This window comes from Xenopus laevis, chromosome 7L (assembly GCF_017654675.1).
Source record: "Xenopus laevis strain J_2021 chromosome 7L, Xenopus_laevis_v10.1, whole genome shotgun sequence".
Taxonomy (NCBI): domain Eukaryota; kingdom Metazoa; phylum Chordata; class Amphibia; order Anura; family Pipidae; genus Xenopus; species Xenopus laevis.
Window position 1 is genome coordinate 38,648,441 of NC_054383.1, and position 21,355 is coordinate 38,669,795.

Below are 21,355 nucleotides of genomic sequence, written 5' to 3' on the forward strand. Positions count from 1 at the left end.
CAGTACTGGTTTTTATGCAACCAAATATTGCCTCCAGTGAGCAAGCCACTAGTTGGGGATCACTGTGTTATTGTCTCTACTGAAGGCTGTATGAATACTACTATGCTAACAGTATGCCCCTAATCCTAAAAATGACTAAACCCTTCAGGTATATTTTAAAAACAAGATCCTTCAAGAAAAGCCACACTACACAAACCTAAAACCACTACAGAAAACCCTCTATTACCTGCTTGTAAATGTTTGGAACTACCTTATTACATGGTTCCTCTGGATTAGGAAAATATTGATACTGCTCGCATTCAGGTGTGGAACCCTCTGTCCAGGCCATGCCCAGTTACTTTTAGACACACCTCCGATTTGTTACCAACCCTGTCCTTTGTCAATTTCATATCATGGGATTTTGCTAAGAAAACAGTACATGAACCAATTGACTTACCAGAGGCATTTCTAAAGTGTACAAAGCCTATAAAGGCAGCTACCAATTGGGCAGTGCATGGAACTAAATATACCCCGAGAAAAACATCAATAAATATTTACATAAATTCTGCAAATGTGTGGAACTGTAATGCATTCCTTCTATGAGAATACCATCAGCCACAGTTATATAGATAGAAAACACTATCCCTGGGGCAGAGCCAGAACTAGGGGTAGGTAGAAGAGGCACCTGTCTAGGGCGCAAAGATTTGGGGGCACTGGGCAGGTACCTATTCAAAGATTTTCTGATTACCCCTAGTCCAGGTTGCTTGCTCACTTTTTGCTCTCCTCCTCTCTCTTCTAGCACACTTCCCTCCCTCTATCACTCCCCTACCTCCCTCCCCTGCTCTGCCTTATCTTCTTATTGCGCGGGTGCACTTGCGCATGTGCGTGCGCACACGGGGAGGGGGGCTTGGTAGCCGACCGAGTGCCTAGGGTGCACTGTCGGCACGGCCCTGCGGTCACTAAAAACTTCACACGTGTCCAGTTAAAGGGGATCTATCATGAAAATAAAAATTTAATATAAGCTTCATCCCACTGAAATAGGACATTTCTGAATATAATCATTTAAATATTCTGTACGGTTTCACTCTTTTAAAATAACCTTCTCTGATGGAAATCCTGTTTTGCTGCATGCAATGTGTGTGCTAGAGTCAGTTCTTTTGTTAGCTTTTGTTAGTACTGGAGTTGGTTATTTGAATTAAACTTAGTTGGGATCAAGTACAAGTTACTGTTTTATTATTACATAAAAAAAAAAAATCATTCTTATTTAATTAAAAATTGAGTCTATGGGAGATGGCTTTTCTGTAATTCAGAGCTTTCTGGATATTGGGAAAATTATATTTCCTTATGTCATTCTTCTAAGGATGCAAATAGCGATCAGACTAAACATTCCCATGGCCAGTCAACAGTCACTTTACTATTTGCCAAATAAGAAATTCACTGTCCTGCGGTTACACCATAGTCTCAGTAAGTGAGTCTCAAAAGTCAATGTTAATGAGAAATACTCGATAGACTATCTGTAAAAAAGGACCAGCTGTTCTTTCCAGGCAGCTATTGCTCTACTCCAACCAGGCCTGGACTGGGAGTCAAAATAGGCCCTGCAATTCCAAGTACACAGATGCCCAAAAAGCTCCCTACCAGCCTATTACCAGCCCACTATATAGTAACTTTCTATGGAACCATACAGCAGCCCCTCTGGCATTTGCCAGAACCCACAGATTGCTAGTCCGGGCCTGACTCCAACCCAATCATCTGGGAGCTTCAAGTAGTTAGCAGTGCCTGGATTCATGGCAGTCACATGTAGCAATACAATGATGACAAGTAGGCAATCCAGTGTGTAGCTGGTGAAAGTCTACTTTATAAATATTAGCGGAGTACAAGTGCACAGCACTTGACGAAAGAGAAACCCTAAAACATTGTGCACTTACACTATGCTAATATGTCAGTAAAGTAGGATTGTGCCAGCTGATCGCTAGTACTTAGCTGTAATTGTTCTATGTCAAAGAATATTCATTTCCCAGAAAGATAGGCAGCTGCTGGCCAGGAAAGGACATATTGACCTTTGCAGTTCTCCATTATCTGATCAGGGCAGTCAAAGCCATTCCCATGAACCTTTCTGTACTGTGTGTACAAGCGAATGGAGACCCCTAATGGGTACTCCATAATCTTTCAGTCATTTTTTCCAAATATGTTGTTTCCTATAGCAGTTGCATTTTCTGTGCACACTGCATTCAATCTGAAAGGCAGATGGAGTTGATTGCACCGTATTTCATAACTGACTCTATCACAAGGGAGAACATCATAAGGCTGCCTTTGCCCTGCTATCTCTTTCACCATTTATCCAGGCATGATTGCAAAACCACTGCAAAGTGAAATGAACACACAAAAAGTCACCAAATAGAACATACAATTGGATCTTTTTTTATTGTATTTAAAGTAATAAAGGTTAAATGTAACTATACCAAGGACAAAGTAACAAGCAGGTTAACTACTGTCTGAAAGAAATCAATTTGGGTTAACTAGGAAAGGAAAATGATATAGAAATATCAGTATTTAGTAGCAAAAAAAAAAAAAAATCTGAAAACCTTTAAAGGTCTGAATTGATTTAAAAAGGTCCATAGGATCAGTGCAGCTCCCATTGACTTCTATAGGACCTCAACAACTTTTACCTAGCAAAGTTTTCTATTAGTGGTTTTTGTGTTTTTTACACACAAAAAAAATAGGAAAATCTCTAAAAATGTATGAAAAAACCCCAAAATGTAATTGTTAGTATATACAAAAATATTAGAATACAGGTAGGGGACCGGTTATCAAGACTGCTTGGGATGTGGGGTTTTCTGGATAAGGGGTCTTTCTGTAATTTGAATCTCCATACCTTAAGTCTACTAAAAAATAATTTAAACAATATGATTGTTTGCCTCCAATAAATTGAATTGTTTGATTAAAATGGAGTCTATGGGAGATGGCCATCCTGTAATTCGGAGCTTTGCTGGGTGCAGCAACATCAGGGTTGTATACTTTAAGCAATATTTCTTTATAAAACTTCTCCTCTGCTTTTGCAGAACCACTTAATCTGTGTAAATCTTTCTCTATGTTCTTTGTTTCTACAACTGGAGTTGGAAGCAGTAGGCACAGTTTCCTTAGCATTGAACAAGTATGCCTTCCCTTCCCATATTTGGTTACAGGTGTGGGATCTGTTATCCACAAAGCTCCATACAGGAAGACCATTTCACATAGACTCCATTTCATCCAAATAATCCAATTTTTTAAAAATGATTTCCTTTTTCTTTGTACAGGTATGGGACCCGTTATCCAGAATGTCCGGCGCCTGGGTTTTTTTCGGATAATGAATCTTTCTGTAATTTGGACCTTCATACCTAGAAAAATCATGTAAACATTAAATAAACCCAATAGGTTGATTTTGCTTCCAATAAGGTATAATTATATCTCAGTTTGGATCAAGTACAAAGTACTGTTTTATTATTACAGAGAAAAAGGAAATCATTTTTAAAAATGTAGATTAATTGAATAAAATGGAGTCTATTATTATTATTAACATGTTTTTATATAGCGCCAACATATTGTGTAGCATTGTATGGGATGGGAAAACATCTTTTTTTTTCCAAAATACATCAGTTAATAGTGCTGCTCCAGCAGAATTCTGCACTGAAATCCATTTCTCAAACGAGCAGACAAGATTTTTTTTATATTCAATTTTGAAATCTGACATGGGGCTAGACATATTGTTAGTTTCCCAGCTGCCCCCAGTCATGTGACTTGTGTTCTGATAAACTTCAGTCACTCTTTACTGCTGTACTGCAAGTTGGAGTGATATCACCCCCCCCCTCCCCACAGTAACCAGATAGCAGCTCCCTAACACAAGATAACAGCTCCCTGGTAGATCTAAAAACAACACTCAATAGTAAAAGCCAAGTCCCACTGAGACTGATTTAGTTACATTAAGTAGGAGAAATAACAGCCTGCCAGAAAGTAATTCCACCCTAAAGTGCTGGCACAAGTCACTTGACTGGGGCAGCTGGGAAACTGACAGTATGTCAAGCCCCATGTCAGATTTCAAAATTGAATATAAAAAAAATCTGTTTGCTCTTTTGAGAATTAGATTTCAGTGCAGAAGTCTTCTGGAGCAGCACTATTAACTGATGTGTTTTGAAAAAAACATGTTTTGCCAGGACAGTATCTCTTTAAGGTTATCCCTTTAGGTTGTAGTTGACAATACTCCCACTTATATTTTTCAGGATGCTGGACAAAAGATGGTGGACAAAAAGTCTACTTTAGTATTTAATAAAGCAGAGCACACAATGGTTCAGGGTATGTCCCTGTATCTATTCAGTTCTTATCTGCATAATAGCCTTTGTGAATCTGGCTGTGGAAGTTTTGGGATGTGGCTGCAAAAACACCTCGAGGCAAGTTGCTCGGTCTGTGTCTGTCTGAGCAGCTCTGTCTTTTCCTTTATTTGTGGGATGTCAATACCTTTTGATTATAATGCCATTGCTGCACTTTTCATATATAAATGAATACAACGATCTTGTTTCCTCCAGTAGACAGGTATTTCACAGGACAGTGCTGGTTTCAGAGAAGAAAAAGGCATGACTTGCCAGCAAGGATTCTGTGCTGCTCAGGCAGGCTTTAAATGGGGTGTTCACCTTAAAATTAACTTTGAGGCACATTTATCAAGAGTAGGGTTGCCACTGGCTGATCCCAATGTTTTTAATAGGGAAAAAAGATAAATATATAGGAAGGCGGGTATTTTTTTCCAGAAAAGTTGATAACCCTAATCAAGAGTTGAATTTCTAATTCATGCAAGTTTTTTTTAAACTCTCTTATATTCGAATATACTCAAAACTAGACAGGGGGTTATTTAAGAAAAAAATCTAATATCTAAAACTCTAATCAAATTAGATTCAAATTCGACCAAACTCAATTCGAGTTTTTTCCCTAAAAAGGCTCGAATGTCAGGAAGGCTACAAACATCTCCAAATTGGTCACTGCACCTCTCCCATTGATTTATACATGAATTCGACAGGTTTTAGGTTGCGAATAGTCAAATTCGAATTCTTAAATGGCCAGAATTTCTCAAAAAAGCTCAAATTTCTCAAAAATTAATTTCAAATTTTTTTTTGAAAATTCACATTCAAATTTTCAATTTGACCCTTAATAAATCTGCCCTTAATATAATGTAGAGTGATATTCTAAGACAAGTTGTAATTGGCTTTCATTTTTTGTTATTTGTGGTTTCTGAGTTATTTAGCTTTTTAATCGGCAGCTCTCCAGTCTGCAGTTTCAGCAATCTGGTTGATAGGGCCCAAATTACCCTAGCAACCACAGGGGAGGCCCTGAATAGAAAGATGAGTAATAAAAAGTAGCATAACCAATACATTTTATAGCCTTACAAAGTATTTGTTTTTTTAGATGGGGTCAGTGACCCCTGTTTGAAAGTTGGAAAGAGTCAGAAGAAGACAAATAATTAAAAAAATTATAAAAAAGAAAAAATTAAGCCCAATTGAAAAGTTGCTTAGAAATAGCCATTCTATCACTTACTGAAAGTTAACTTAAAGGTGAACATCTATGAGGATACGTTTAAGAAGTATGACTTCTTAAAGGGGTGGTTCAACTTTATGTTAGACCAATTCTAAGCAACTTTTCAATTGGTCTTCTTTTCTTTTTAGTTTTTTTTAACTATTTGCCTTCTTCTTCTGACTTTTCCCAGCTTTCAAATGGGGGTCACTGAGCCCGTCTAAAAACAAATGCTCTGTAAGGCTACAAATGTATTGTTATTACTACGTTTTATTACTTATATTTCTATGCAGGCCTCTCCTATTCATATTCTAGTCTCTTATTGAAATCAGGGCATTGTTGCTAGGATAAGTTGGACCCTAACAACCAGATTTCTGAAATGGCTAACTGGAGAGCTGCTGAATAAAAAGCTAAATAACTCCAAAACCACAAATAATAAAACATAAAAACCCCAATAGCAAATTGTCTCTTTGTCTACATCATACTAAAAGTTGATTTTAAAGGTGAACAACCTCTTTAAGTAACTTGAAGATAGCATACTGTATGGTTTAAGTGCAATGGAACATGCAGGGTGTCCATCACTTTTGTGTTTTAGAAATGATAAAAAAGTTGTTCCTGATGGCAACTGCTTCCCATTATCTTGAATGGGGAATGCACTTCCTGTGCCAGTGGGAATCAAAACAACCCGTTACCATTACCAATAATGGAGCAAGACACGGCTGTTTCAATAAGGAGAAGCAGACAAATTCAAAAAGAAATGATTCTTCGTGCAATCAAAGTATTTGTTTTTAGAACGCATTACCTTTATTTTGCAGCTCTATACAATATTAAAAAAATGCTTCAAATTAAGTGTAAACAACAACATTCCTTTTGACTGATATGTATTTGTATGACACAAGCAATCATTCATATGAGTTATCCTGTATCCTTTAGTGTATCCATGGGTTGTGTTTCCCCTGATTTTGATAACTTTACAAGACAATTCAAACAAACAAAAGGCGAAGGTGCCTCGACCACCCAATAAACAGGATGTCTGAGGTGCCAAGTGCACTAAAGGAAGCAGTGAGAAAATAGAGCAGTGACTTCAATAAGTGTTCCCTTTACATATAAAGGGAATGAAGGTGTTAAAAAGACCTGTCAATCATTTGCATTTTCAAAGACTTTGACAGGTTGAACTGCAATGCTGTATTAAAGCACTTTACAGATAATAACGTGGCTGGAGCCATAACTAGTACCGGTATGGGATCCGTTATCTGGAAAACCCGTTATCCAAAAAAGTGTCGAATTACGGAAAGGCCATGTCCCATAGACTCACATTTTATCCATATTTTTTTTTAAATTATTTTCTTTTTCTGTGTATTAAGTACATTGTACTTCGTCCAAACTAAGATATAATGCATCCTTATTGTATACCTATAAGGTGAGCACTCACTGGGTATGCCCTGCTAAATTGTACGTCCCTGGTCCAGATCCTCATCCAATGGCACAACTATGTTCATGGAGCACAGGAAATGCTACTTCCTACCATAAGTGTACGGTGTAATGAAAAAATCTCAGTAATGTGGATGTTTTTAATAAAGAAAATATTAATAATATTTTTTTTGTAACTGAAGAAGCTCCATTCACATAGAAGGGTGCAATTCTTCAGAAATGTCTTTCTAACAAATAATCAATATTCTTACATAGAAATAGTTCTGCTTCATTCACAATTACTAAACAAGGGAGAGCTGAAACTCAGGCAGATCAGTAATGAAGCAGGTTCTGATAATTAGCCAGCCACACGTCCTACACACTGAACTTCAGCAAGAATCACTTCCCACAGACAGATGGCTCTGTAACCTTTCCCTCCAGTCCTTCTGTTGCCATTTGATTTTCCAAAATAACCATCCAAGTGCATAGCATCTATTTTTGAATGCACATGTTCTGTATAGTAGCTTAAATTATTCACAGTTATGTGTCCATGACGTATAGAACGTACAAAATGCACATGAAGTAGTGAAGTTTAACCTGTGATCTTTCTGTTGATCTACACTCCCACAAAATGCCTTTGGCTGTCAGATCTGCAGTTTCAGCAAGATGGGCAGCCCAGATACAGGGAAAAATCTGCCTTGTAATCCACAGCAATAACCAACAATTAGCTCTGACAAAACATCTGTAGAAAGCAATATTCCAATTATATACTATGGGTTACTACTTGCAAGGAAAATGCACAACTTCTTTGTGATGGAATAGTTTCTGTAGTGACATTTGCCAAACAATGAGCCTAAAACTGTCTGATTGTAGTCTCTGCATTTTACCAACAGAATTAGAAGAGACACACTGTAAGACGCGCCGGGAGATCCTCTGGTGTTCTTGCCTCTGGGCGTCTCCTTTCTGCTGCGGGGGCGCGCCCGGCGCTGACGTACAGTGCATCGAAGTGACGCTGGCGCCGCTTTGCTGGTGTTGACGGTCTCAGGACAGTCGCGCAGAGTTTAAATTTCTGGTGCCAAATTCCCTTTAAAAAAAAAAAAGCCAATTTTTCTATTTTGACAGTGCCCAAGCTGGCTTCCTGCCGAAGCGTTATATTCTATTGGAAAATTCTGTTTTTTGACTCCTGCCTGTTTTTTTTACTTTGATTCCTGCTGCCTGCCTTGACCCTTTTGCCTCATGTGACTACATTTTGCCTAATCCTTGCCGCTACTTCATTACGGACTTGGTACTACCTAAACGCACCAATTCCTGCTTAGTTCCGCAGCAGAAAGCCTGGGGCCCCCAAAGGGAGTCAGTAAACCGAACCGGAATCCACAGGGGTTTCCCTTGTGTGTTGGAGAGTATGTTACACACACGTTGCTGTAAAATGTCATACAGGCAAGCACATGTTGGAACCAAAGGTACAGGCCCAAATTAGGGAAACCAGTTGTGTAACTAGATATTGCTGGGCTACAGAACAAATCACAGGTTAAGCCCCCTCAAATCTTCAGAAACAATACATATTGACAGTACTCATTAATCTGGGCCTATATGGACCCTCTATACTCCTCAGCCCCCCTTACAATTAACTTGAGTCCCACAACAATTAATGCTGAAGCAGTGTTTGCAGAAGTTTAATCACACATTAGCCATCTGTTTGGTCAGTTGTCGATTGGTTAGAAAATGTGAGGTGTGGTTGCTTAGTTATTCCCAATCATACTGAAAGGGAAAGTACAGTCCCGTACTCTGATTATCGTTCAGGAGTAGACCATGCCCATGCTTTGACAGGCACTTTGACCTATATCTGTCTGGAACCTGATGAAGTAGGTGCAAACAATGTCTGCACTAGAATTAACAGAACTGTGTGGAATTGGGGAAAGAATTTTTCACATTCAAAGATGGATGCTGACCCAGAAGATCTTTTTTTCAGGTAAATGATACAATGAGTAATTTAAGGGGTTGGACAGTTTATAATGAAGTTACCATGCTGGACAGCAATGTGGAATATGCTGGCACTTTAGAAATTACCAGTGACAGAAAACAAAACAGCCAGTAATAAGGCAACACCAATGGCCCCTCCCATGCATTTCAGGTATTTATTTGTACAAAACAGCATAAAACACATTAATTACAGCAACTCACAGTACAAAGGCTCTCACAACCAAGCAGAGGAGATATCTGTGTTTATATAAATCCTCAGCTGGTTAAAGACATATGTAACCCCACAGTAGGATGCATACACTAATAAAAATGCTATTTATGAAGCTGTGTGGGTAATGGCAAGGGGGATGAAACTCAGCCTGTGTTTTTCAGCACCCTTAGCACCTAACTTTGCCTTTACCCAAATCCATTTTTTTGGCCAGGGTGCAGACACACACTGCAGATTTCAGCGGCAAAACGCAAGAGTTTGTATTTTTGCATGAAATCCGCTGCATGTGCCTGTACCCAGTCTATCACAATGGATCCTGGTAAAGTCAAGGTAAGGGTCTGATTCCAGTGCTGCTTGTAATAGAATGCAAGGTCTAGATGATTACAAACACTTCTTTCAATACAAAGTAATACGAGATCAAAACATAACAGCCCAGTGGTAATCCAATCCCTTTGACACCCTGGATACAGAAGGAAAGAGTACATTCATAACACTTCCCTCATTCCAAACACTTGACCGCAACACACATGATCCCTCTGACCTCGGCGCTCCTGCTGTATTTTTGGAATCCACTAAAAGATCATTAGAGGGCCATGAAATATCTAGATGTTCATTAGTGGTGTTCTAGTGACAGAATGCAAACTAATTTCACTAGTCGTGTGAGGTACAGGAGCAGCTAGCTCACAATAAATTATTTTACATAGCAAGGTCCATATTATAAGAGCAGCAGAAACTTTCTCTTTGTTGTCAGTTTTGCAGTTTTGGAGTCATAGAATCTCTCTTTTAATTACAAGCTGGAGAGAACAGTCTTTATTCTTGTCACTTTCCACCAGAAGATGGGGTGAATCCTAAAAGCTGCTCTATAGGGGTGTACCTCCATTCATCTGCTTCAAGCTCTTCAACTAAACCAGCCAGCTTCTCCATTCGACTTACTTGCTGATCTGAAAAAATAAAAAATAGACCTGTACAAATGTTACTGCAATTAGAACATGATTCATCCTGCGTGTCTAAACTTCTCCTGGACATTTTGCGTGAAATATCATTCTAAATTGAAATCAGATATGGGTCACTTCAATAGAGATCCAATCATCTGGCCTGTGTTCCTTTTTAACACGTTGTAATGACTTGTATGCATTGCTCAGATATAAAGTTTGCCTTATTGCTTGACAATTGGTATAGATACAAGAGATTAGACTTTTTATAACCTATGCTGTGACATTCAGTAAAACCTCCTCTCTGTACTTATGAGTCACTGGCAGATCCAAAAGTGAGCTGAATCTAAAGCTTATACCACTTCCAAATGTAAATGCTTTCCTCCCACATACACAATAATTGATACTTGTTACCTAACTTTTAGTACCAGTATAAGTAACTATATTTTGTTTTTAGTGTATTTGACATAATACTGTACCCCATCTCCAACATTTTATTTATAAAGCATATGGGTCCATCACAAGTAAACACGGTAACACACTGTAAAACACCTGCCAAGGCCGGGGCTGGTATTACAAATTTACCGGCAATGTAGTTGCCGGTAATCTGTAATACCCTTACAAAAAAGCCCATGGCCTGCCCCCAATTCACTCAGAACTTACCTTTTTTTTAGGCTTCTGGCCATCGCACCCTTTTTGTGTCATGGACCGACCCCTTTTGTTCCCACCCACCCACTGGTAACATTTTTCAGAAAATGTGGCAACCCTAATCACAAGCAAACTGAAACACAGTTTAATGCAAAATACTTTGGGATAGTTTTTAAGAGACATTTGTTTGGACTTTTCTAATCCAGGCCCAGACTGGCAATCTGTGGGTTCAGGCAAATGCCAGAGGGGCTGCTGTAAGATGCCATAGACAATATTTATTGGGCCAGTGGGGGGCTGTTTGGGCCTCTGTGTACTTAAATGTGGAATCCCAGTCCAGACCCTACAGTTCTACAGCCTATTTGTGTACAATGCACATAGCTTTGCCAGTCAGAAGCCTTGTACATTATGTTTATACCTTCCCTCAGAATGTATTATACCTGTGTGATACTGGAGGGGTTTAGCACTACATAAGTCCCAGACTGATCAGCCCTGACCCATTACTCTCATGTATGTACATCAGGACACAGTGCACTCTGCAAGAGAACATTTGGTTTTTGTTTCCTAACTGATTTAGAATTATTATGTATTCGTTTTGGGCCACTCCCAACAGCAGCCTGCCAACTGCTGAAAGGAAATAGTTTGAAATTGAAAGAAAATGCTTAATATCGCTGAAACAATTGGGGGGGGGTTGCTTAAAGTCTCTCCAGTCCCAAGTAGATTCCAATGCACTGATTACCCATGGTTTGTTTCCAAACCTACCACTTTGCTGTTTTCTACATGTGGAAGAAAAAAAGCTTCAGTGTGCAAGTTTTAAAGCTACAATTACTGGCTGTGAAAACTTCCTGCACCTCCCATTGTAGCGGAGTGGCCTGGAGAAAGATTCCATGCTGTGCCCTAGTCCTAATGTTGCTGGGACACCAGGGGGTTAATGGGCTTCTACAGTAATAGAAAAAACTTTGTTCAGGCCTATTAGGCCCAGTATCTTGTACCTGACTGAGCAAATCAGTCAGCCAAGTTTCCTTCTGATCTAGAATGTGAATCCTTGGATGGCCGACAGCATCAAACATTCTGCGTTCTAATCAAATACATGATGCCTGTTCCCAACTGAATATCCTTTCACCTGCTTATGTAATTAGTTAGCAGATGACAGGATATTAAATCTGGTCAGCCCTAATATGTGTATAGGAAATGTTTCAGCTATAGCTGTTCTAAGGATTCTATAGTAGTCCACTCATGAATGCAATACTGGATCAAGTCCTTCACTACTATGCCCCCCTCCAGAACAATACAGCAGTCAAATAAGTGTATGGTGGGAGGGATGATAGGATTGTGTATGTACAGCTTTATCCACTAGTAAGCAATTAAATAGGAACATATGTATTTTCTGCTGTGTTCTACAGTGTAAATACAAATGCCTGATATCAATGACTTGTAATGTTTTATAAATATGCTGCATTTACTACTATATTTATATATTGCTATTATTGGACAAAACTACATTATAATGACAAGTACTAATATTCCCTACCTTTATTTGCAACTGGGCTAGTAAAAGGACTCTTTATTTTCATTAAAAAATTACAGGATCATGAAGAACCAGAGTTAAAAAAACCCCCATTAACAGGAATACTGGCATGAATAAAAGGGTTAAATTAAGCTAGCCATGTATCTGGTCTACATTCTTGCAGTGGAAAAATACTCCGCATTATTAGATAACAGCTGCTAGCCAATGAAAGTCTCACTCTTCTGCATGAGGCAGCTGGCGACATTATGCATAGGATTACACAAATCGCCTTTGGATGAGAGGAGAATGAATCCTACTTTTGGAGACAAGACTGACTCACTGCAACAAAGACTGAAGCATTTAATGATCCAGCCCTTATAAAGGACTTAAATTACCATTATGGATCTAATTCACTTACCATGCTTCACCTGCTTTAAGGTAGATGCAACTTGATAGCTGAAAACTGACTCACACAGAAATCTCTCAGAACCATCTGTAGACAGAAAAGACAATGAAGTCTAAGTTTAAATGTCTACTGCCAAAGAGAAATCCAATAAGAATCCATGGCTCTAACAACACTAGGGTATACTGGGAGAGGAAGAAGAGACAGATAACAGGAAGAGATAACAGCCGATGAAGACTGTTGAGAAAATCACTAAGGTTACTGTCACGCTATGAATGGATTAGCATGTCATTGCACATAAGAACATTTTCTGGCTAAAATTCATCACATGTGCAAGGACAAGTGGATACCCTTCATGTAAATTGCTATATGCACTAGGTAGTGCGACATTAGCCTAAAACAGGGAGGGAGAATATTAGGTTAAAAATAACCACTCCAAGGTGCTAAAAATGCCAAGATGATCGGGCGGTAATGATAAACTATCCAAACAAATCTCTTAAAGGAACAGTAACACCAAGAAATTTAAGTGTTTTAAAGTAATAAAAATATAATGTATTGTTGTACTGCATTGTTAAAGGACCAGTAACATCAAAAAAAAATGTTCAAAAATTCGTTAGAGCACAACAAAAAATGAACACAGAGACAAATGAATCTTTTAAATAGCAAAGACTTTATTAAGAAATAACTTACAGAAAATCCACTTCCTGTCCTCTTCAGAAACGGCGAAAAGGCGACCATCCACACTGCAGCAATCGATTTCTTCTCCCTGGATATTCACTGACATCCTCCTCTCGTTGTGTCCAACAGCAGCTGGTTTCGTTCCTGTGCTGGCGGCGATGAACTGACAGCAGCGAGTCCTCTCGCTTCCCTTCCACTGGCCTGGCCGTCTACAGTCTCCCAACGGCACACTTGTTCCTGCACTTTCACTGTGCATCGGCTTCCCTGCTCCGCTCTCCTCACCTCCCTCTCCGTCTCCCCTCCTCCCCAAGCTGCTGCCTTATCTCCCCTTTGATTTATCTCCCCTTTGATTTCAAGAAACAATAAAACCTCTCTTATTATTCATGCAAACCTTATCCCAGGGATTAATAAATAACGCTCGGTGTGCTTCTAGCGAACATTCTTTTCTCATCTGTTTCTCATACTTCCAAAGTGTCGCCCTCTCACTGTGCCTGCAAAGGGGGAGTCTCTGACCGGCTATTTATTATATATTCTCGGGCTGCAGCGTTATGTCAGAAGGTAGAAGGGAAGGGCAACGGATGAAAAGTGCACAGAAGGTCTACATAGAGCGAGAGACAGAGAGCTTAGACCACTAGACCCCCACAGCCTTCCCAGCGAGGTAGCGATTTTTTCGCTCCTACCCCAGTGCTTTGCGCCTAAAGGGAAATTAAACGTGTAAAACATGGTTTTATTGTTTCTTGAAATCAAAGGGGAGATAAATCAAAGGGGAGATAAGGCAGCAGCTTGGGTAGGAGGGGAGACGGAGAGGGAGGTGAGGAGAGCGGAGCAGGGAAGCCGATGCACAGTGAAAGTGCAGGAACAAGTGTGCCGTTGGGAGACTGTAGACGGCCAGGCCAGTGGAAGGGAAGCGAGAGGACTCGCTGCTGTCAGTTCATCGCCGCCAGCACAGGAACAAACCAGCTGCTGTTGGACACAACGAGAGGAGGATGTCAGTGAATATCCAGGGAGAAGAAATCGATTGCTGCAGTGTGGATGGTCGCCTTTTCGCCGTTTCTGAAGAGGACAGGAAGTGGATTTTCTGTAAGTTATTTCTTAATAAAGTCTTTGCTATTTAAAAGTTTCATTTGTCTCTGTGTTCATTTTTTGTTGTGCTCTAACGAATTTTTGAACATTTTTTTTTGATGTTACTGGTCCTTTAAAACTGGTGTGTTTGCGTCAGAAACTAGTTTATAATACAAGCTGCTGTGTAGCCATGGGGGCAGCCATTCTAAGATGAAAAAGGAGGAAAGGCACAGGATACACAGCAGATAACACAAACAGTATTGTTCAGAACTTATCCACTATGTACAGTGTATAATGTACTTGAAAGGCTGCCCCCCGTCGCTACACAGCAGCTTGATAATATAAAATGTAGATGTGTTTCTATAACAAATACACCAGTTTTACTAGTGGATGTCAAAGTACTTGATATTGTCATTCCTTTAAAATAAGTACTTACATTTTTGGTGTTACTATTCCTTTAAGAGAAGGAAAGTCTGGACAGAGGTAGAAACATTGAAAACATGTTGTCACAAATTGTTACTGTTCCATGTGTAACACAAACTATATCATTCTAGATTAAACTATTCGTTTACATTACACAGCAAACAAACAGTAAATTGAAGAATGTTTAATTTTTGATGATTTGAAGACATGCTAAGAGCAAACTGATGTGTTCATCTACTATTATGAGAGAGAGATATGGAGAGACAGGAACTGGATATGAACTGAACATGAGGTTTCAGAAAACCCTTCCTGCTCATTACCTTTCTTGTTTAATGAAAAGCAGATTTTAAGTGCAGGGGTATACATTTCCATACAACAACACAATTAAGTAACATCATTTTTAGCGAACATATTGCTCCATATAATGACCTCACCGGTGGGTATGGAATATGTATACATTGGCAGAAACATCACATAGTATAATAGAGTGAGCATGACTGGTGAGTGTGGGGATTACAAGGTGACTTTGAATATTGGTGTGTACAATAAAAGGGCTGAACTTCATAGACAATTGTTTTCTTTTTTTTTTTCAACCAAGTTTTACAACCAAGTTTAACGGGCTTTAGTGCAGCCGACTATTTAGCCAGTGCTGGAAAACACAATCTGTTTTTGGGGGCAATGGTATACCTGAAGAGTAATAGAGGTCGATTCCACCACCTAGAGAGGCCAATGGGCACTAGTAATGTGGGGGTTGACTTGAAACCTGCGGGTTGGCTGCCAATTGAGTGGGTTTGGGTTAAAATATGGCCAACCATCCCTGGTTAGGTTGGGTGCTGATCGGACTGGGGAAGTACACTTCTCTGCTCCAGAAGATTCCCTGGATGAGGCGTATACGGGTCGGATGTGGGCCCTACAATGGCAACATTTTGCGGGCTAGGGTCGGGTGTGGGTTGAGTTTTTCCTGATACACACATAACTAATGGGCACAACCCTGCCCCCCCCCCTCCACACACAAAAGGGTTGTTGCCAATAGAACACAATCTTGAATATAAGGGTCAATTAACTCTCTAATATGTTGGGGGAACACAGGGGCTGCATTAGGAAATGAGTGGTAATCGGAGATATGTGTGGTGAAAGAGGGGGCCCATATACACAGCAATATCAGACACATAACATGTCTATCACTGGTGTATATTTTAGAAGGGACACTCTCATTGTTGTTACTTGTGGACATTCTAATGGTCAAAATGTCCATAACAAGTAATTATTACATAGACATGAGCAATGGCCCACTTTTGGTAATGATGTTGGTGCTTATGCTAGTAATGAGCAACAATGTAACCAACACAAGCCTACACACCTGAGACTGGCCTCTTAACTAAGCAGCTGGACCACATAAAAATCTTGAACAAGGAGAGCCAAATTAAATCAGTAAAACTCAAAGATGCCAGATTCAGTGAAGGAGCGGGGGGAGGCACACAAACTTGGTTTAATTTTTAATGCTCCATTATTTAGGGTTACAAACAGTGATGCTCCTTGATGTATGGTTTCACCTTGTCAGTTATATCAATAATAACCGAGAGCCCTGCTGCCCAAGAGCTTTCATGCCATTGCCCATTTATGCACTTTCACTTTTTGGATATAGATTATTATAAGACAATGTTGTCATACAAAGGCTTGATCATCCTGGAGGCATATACATCGCTTGTTGGAGACCTGGTGGCCTCTTTGACCTAGAAAAAAAGCATTGGCATTCTGCTTGTATAGCATGAAGTAGGTAAAGCTGGATAAACATTCTATTGCTCAAAGAAGATTTTGTGTTGGAGAGCATACAGTGCCCTCCAGTGGGAAAAAGATAAAAGTGGAATTCAGTCATAACTATTCTATTTATTCATATGTAAATGTATATTCCATCAAAGAAAACAAAGCTTTTACCTGCCAGAATACATAATGCTGTTGACTCGAACTACTTTTTTATTCTATTACATGAGGGAAAACAGGCTGAAATTCTATAAATCAATAGAACGACAATGCAGCTCAGGCCTTGGTTCACATGGCTACACCAGTACGATGCTATACTGTTTGGACATACCACAGCAAACACTTATCTTCTATATCATATCAAATGATAACATAATACTAAAAAAGCGCAGCTGCGCTACAACCAGAGAGCTTCATACAACCAGCATTTCCCTGGTATGCCTTGCCAGACACAAATAGTCACAGTGATTCACAGTAGTAGCTTTTTACCTTCTAACATTTCTCCAGCTGCTTTTGGGCAAGTGAACAGTGCTTTCCTTGGAGGAGCTAGATCCGAAACGCTTAATCCAGATCCAGTGACAGAACTCCCACTGACTCCACCAGCTGAAGAGGATGAAGAAGAGGCAGCCATTCTGCTAAAATCTTTAAAGAGATAAAGAGCAATACTATGACATAATGTGGCATTTTGTGCTAGGGCAATGGCACACATTTGGTGTTCTGTGCTAATTTGTCAGCAGGAAAAAACATGTTAGGCTCAATGCCCAACGTGATAATTGTTGTAAAGCACCAGTACAAGGGATTGATGTGGCAATAAGCCCCATGTGCCATTGTCCTTAGTCACAGCATTTGATGGCAATTCATTATATATATATACATATCGCATGCTTGATAAAGGCCCTAAGGTGGTCCAAAACATTGGATACACAGATGTATGCAATAAAGATAACTTGAATCGCTGAACATTGGAGTGCGGGTCTATGTGAAGGGTTACATAAATATATGAACTAGCACTCACAACGATATATAAAATCCTGAGTGCTGCTGCTTGTGACATTTGTGAGTATTTATTTATAGGCCCCAAAAGCACACAGTATAAGGGACAACTACAACTGGTAGTATGTTGCCCTCCAATTAAGTGAAGTCAAGGGCTGCCTATGGTATAACTGCATTGCCCCTATCATTACAAAGAAGTATTAAATATCACCAATGATGACCTGCAGAAAGAGCTGCATATACAGGCAGCTTGTCTAGAAACAAAAGTTCCATAAGAAAATTTTACTATTTCATTAATATGTATTTATATAGCGCCAACATTATTCACATCGCTTTAGCCTAATCTAAAGCAATCTGCTACGAATATCTTCCTCAACTACAAGGAAGTGACAGGCCACAATGACGTTTTTTTTTTTTTTTTTTAAAAAAACCAGTGTCACTCTCTGCTCAGTTCCTCCGACTGTACACTATCTATACACACTACACTGTCATGGAAGGAGTACACACCACTAAAAAATCAAGTGCCTGGGTGCTGGTGAAAAATAAAGGTAGAAGATAGAACACAATCGGGTCTTTAAAGGAGCAGTTCAGTGTAAAAATAAAAATTGGGTAAATAGATAGGCTGTGCAAAATAAAAAATGTTTCTAATATAGTTAGTAGGACAAAAACGTAATGTATAAAGGCTGGAGTGAGCAGATGTCTAACATAATAGCCAGATCACTACTTCCTGCTTTTCAGCTCTATAACTCTGAGTAATTAGTCAGCGACTTGAAGGGGGGCCACATGGGACATAACTGTTCAGTGAATTTGCAATCAATCCTCAGTATGCAGGTCAGATTGAAAAGAAACAGATGACCCATGTGGCCCCCCAATAAAGTCAATGATTGGTTGCTGCCTGGTAACCAATCAGTGGAAACCAAGAGAGCTGCAAAGCAGGAAGTAGTGTTCTGGCTATTATGTAATCATCCAGTCACTCCAGCCTTTATACATTACATTTTTGCTTAACTAACTATATTAGAAACATTTTTTATTTTGCATAACCTATTTACCCAGTTTTTATTTGTATACAATTCCTTTAAAGGGGTTCACCCCTGAACAATTCATTTAAAGGTGTTCACCTTCCAAACACTTTTTTCAGTTCAATTGTTTTCAGATTATTCACCAGAAAGACATTTTTCAATCAATCACTCTCCATTTTTTACAGTTTTTCCAAAATTGAAGTCTAAAGTTTAATGTTCCTGTCCCTGGTATTTTTAGTCTGGCATCTCAGTAATTTAGATGCAGACTCCAAACTGTTACAATTTGCTACATTAGTTGATATAGTATATTTGGAACATTAGCAACTATTGTATCAATTATAACAGCTGCCTTTTACGAAACTCAGATATTTTGCTCTGCAGGGCCAAAGATAAGAAATGTATCAATTTAATTTATCCGTTTAGAACAGTTACAGAGTTGTTGACCACCCCCTTCCAGACTGCTTCAGAAAGACAGGTGAAGAATGAACCATTAAACTTCAATATTAAAAAATGCACAAGAGAAAAACAGAATGTAATTAAAAAAAAAAGTCTTTATTTCCATGAGGTCCAGTACAAAAAGGCTTAAAAATGCATTATTGTGGGTGCTGCCTTTTCAGATGTGTGTAAAACATAAGAACACAACACTTTGTAATCCTCAGCTTTGAAAATGTTATACTGTACAATGATACTAGGCATAGCATTATACACTGGAGAACCAGTCAGGGTGGAGTTCCCAATATTCACAACCTGCCACACAAAAAGGTTAATCTGCTTCTCACATGAATCAGTAAAAAACTCACCTGCAGCCCCTGGCACCCCACTCTCGCGAACACTTCCGGGTGTTGCCCTTGTCAAAGTAATTAAGGAGTTACGCACAGTGGACATGTTTGGTTTGTGCCCTGACAAAAGGCAACCGCTTGGGTAATTGAGGCCGGTGGACAGAGCTATATTGAACAAGAAAACAAAAATCACTTAGGCAAGCAAAATAAATGATGTAATTTGTTGATACTGTGGGTGCTTACAATGTGCCCCTAATAGATATGGCTGATGAAACTTCACATGCTGACCTGAAGAGGCCACCCTGTACTCTCATAGCAGAATACATACATATAATACTTCCCCAGCCAAACCCAGGCAGCACTGAACAGTTCACATGGCACCTGCCAAGTTTCCACAAATACACCGTAGATATCACACTGTATGCCCAGAAGTCCTGTACATAGCCTTCATCTCCTCATTTTTACTTTCTCTGCCTCCTACATACTCATGACACTTGGGACATTTCCAACCATCACTTCCACTGCAGAGGTTAAATGCCCAAGTCAGTCTTGAATTGCTCCCGTTGGTATTAGCTGGCAAACACCTTGGCTGACACACATGGGGCAGTAATCTCAGCAGCAACATTCTAGCTTGAATGCTTCCTTTACACTGAGGTCCATTTTCCAGCCGGTGTCAGCGGCACACAAATTGCCCCATGTGCCACTAGTCATAGCAGCCCTGTATCACCCTGTGCTTCCCTGGCCCTGTACAAATCACCCCGCAGTCTCCCATCTACTTGTATATATCACCCTGTGGTCTGCCCCTAGCCCTGTACATATCACCCTCTTGCCCTAGCTCCATTCACATATCAACCTGTGCTCCTCTAGCTCCCTGTACATATCAATCCGCGCTCCTCCAGTTCCCCGCATATATTACCCTGTGCTTCATTCATAGATCATCCTGCATATATCTCCGTGCCACACCAGCTCCCTGCGATATATCACCCTGCATATATCACCTGAGCCCTCCAGCATTCTGTATATATCACCTCCACTACTCAATCTCCCTGTATATATTACCCCGTGCTCCCCCAGCTCCCTATAATCCCCCTACAACCCTGTACACAATGTCGGACTGGCCCACCAAGATACCAGGGAAAACTCCGGGTGGGCCAAGGGGTCAGTGGGCCCTCCTGCTTCTAACCTTTTGGCCTATTTCATGGTCATTCCCTATTTCTTTAAGGGAACAAAGAGGTTTAATAATGGAAGAATAGACTATAGTATGTAGAGAAAAGAGACTAGGAGAATAAAGAGGTTGAATGAGGAGAGGAGGTATTAAAGTTTAGAAAGTGGGCTCTCAGCCTAAGGTTTTCTGGTGGGCCCCTGGTATCCCAGTCTGACACTGTATACATCAGCCTGCGCTCCTCCAACAAGCAGCAACTGTACACAACAAATTTATGAAAATCACTGTAGCGATCGCCTTGCTGCATCCCTGCAACCTCACCTCTACAAATCCCTTTCTTGTGTAGTGCTGCACCTTTCTGCCACTTAAACCCTGCGCCACCGGTCCCACAACAATCCTACATTCCAGTTTCCTGCTCTCTGGATAGGCCGCAGCTGTAGCTCCACTTACAGGAAGTCCGGGCGTCAAAGCCACGTGACCAAGCTGTGTGCGCGTGATGTCACGCAAGAAATGTGTCAAACTCTTACGCCGGTAAAGCCTTGCCGGCATCACTATGTCACATGACAGCCCGGATAAGGAAATCCGGAAGGAGCAAGGGGACCTGACTGTAGAATTGTGGAGGCGCAAAGTTTAAATAAGAGAAAGGCGCAGCACAACACAAGGAAGGTTTTGAAGGAGGTGAGGGCTGTGGGGCATCTCTTCTGTACTCTTAAGCAGTGTCGCACTGGGACACCAGGGGGCCACCCAAACATTTTAGATCAGGGGCCCCAGTGTCGTAACTAAACACCTAGGGGCCCTGGTGCAACTGCCCCCCCAAAAAACTAATAGAAGGATGGTGTGGTGGCATTTCCATGTATAAATACCCCAAAACTAATAGAAGGA

General features: G+C 40.1%; 2 protein-coding genes across 3 annotated transcripts in view; one reads left to right on the plus strand and one right to left on the minus strand.

Moving 5' to 3' along the window:
• Positions 1–9,042: 9,042 nt before the first annotated feature.
• Positions 9,043–21,052, minus strand: anapc16.L (anaphase promoting complex subunit 16 L homeolog). 2 transcript variants are annotated; one of them, XM_018224466.2, is made up of 5 exons: positions 20,924–21,052; positions 19,333–19,476; positions 17,010–17,162; positions 12,612–12,686; positions 9,043–10,050 (listed from the first exon to the last, which is right to left on the minus strand). In XM_018224466.2, the coding sequence occupies exons 2-5, from the start codon at positions 19,415–19,417 to the stop codon at positions 9,929–9,931; spliced, it is 435 nt and encodes a 144-aa protein (XP_018079955.1). In that variant the 5' UTR covers positions 19,418–19,476; positions 20,924–21,052; the 3' UTR covers positions 9,043–9,928.
• The window catches only part of ascc1.L (activating signal cointegrator 1 complex subunit 1 L homeolog), a 139,863-nt gene continuing 139,512 nt past the window's right edge, over positions 21,005–21,355 (plus strand). Inside the window, exon 1 of the mRNA XM_018225393.2 lies at positions 21,005–21,151. The gene's annotated coding sequence lies outside the window, so the exon portion shown is untranslated. The remainder of the gene's footprint in view (positions 21,152–21,355) is intronic.

Bases quoted from the DNA above. Each gene is read 5' to 3' on its own strand.
- anapc16.L (XM_018224466.2), bottom strand. From the start codon at position 19,417: ATGTCCACTGTGCGTAACTCCTTAATTACTTTGACAAGGGCAACACCC. The intron at 12,687-17,009 runs GTAAAAAGCTAC...TTCTGTCTACAG, and splicing joins AGCTGGAGAAATGTTAGAAG to ATGGTTCTGAGAGATTTCTG. The intron at 10,051-12,611 runs GTAAGTGAATTA...TTATTTTTTCAG, and splicing joins CTTAAAGCAGGTGAAGCATG to ATCAGCAAGTAAGTCGAATG.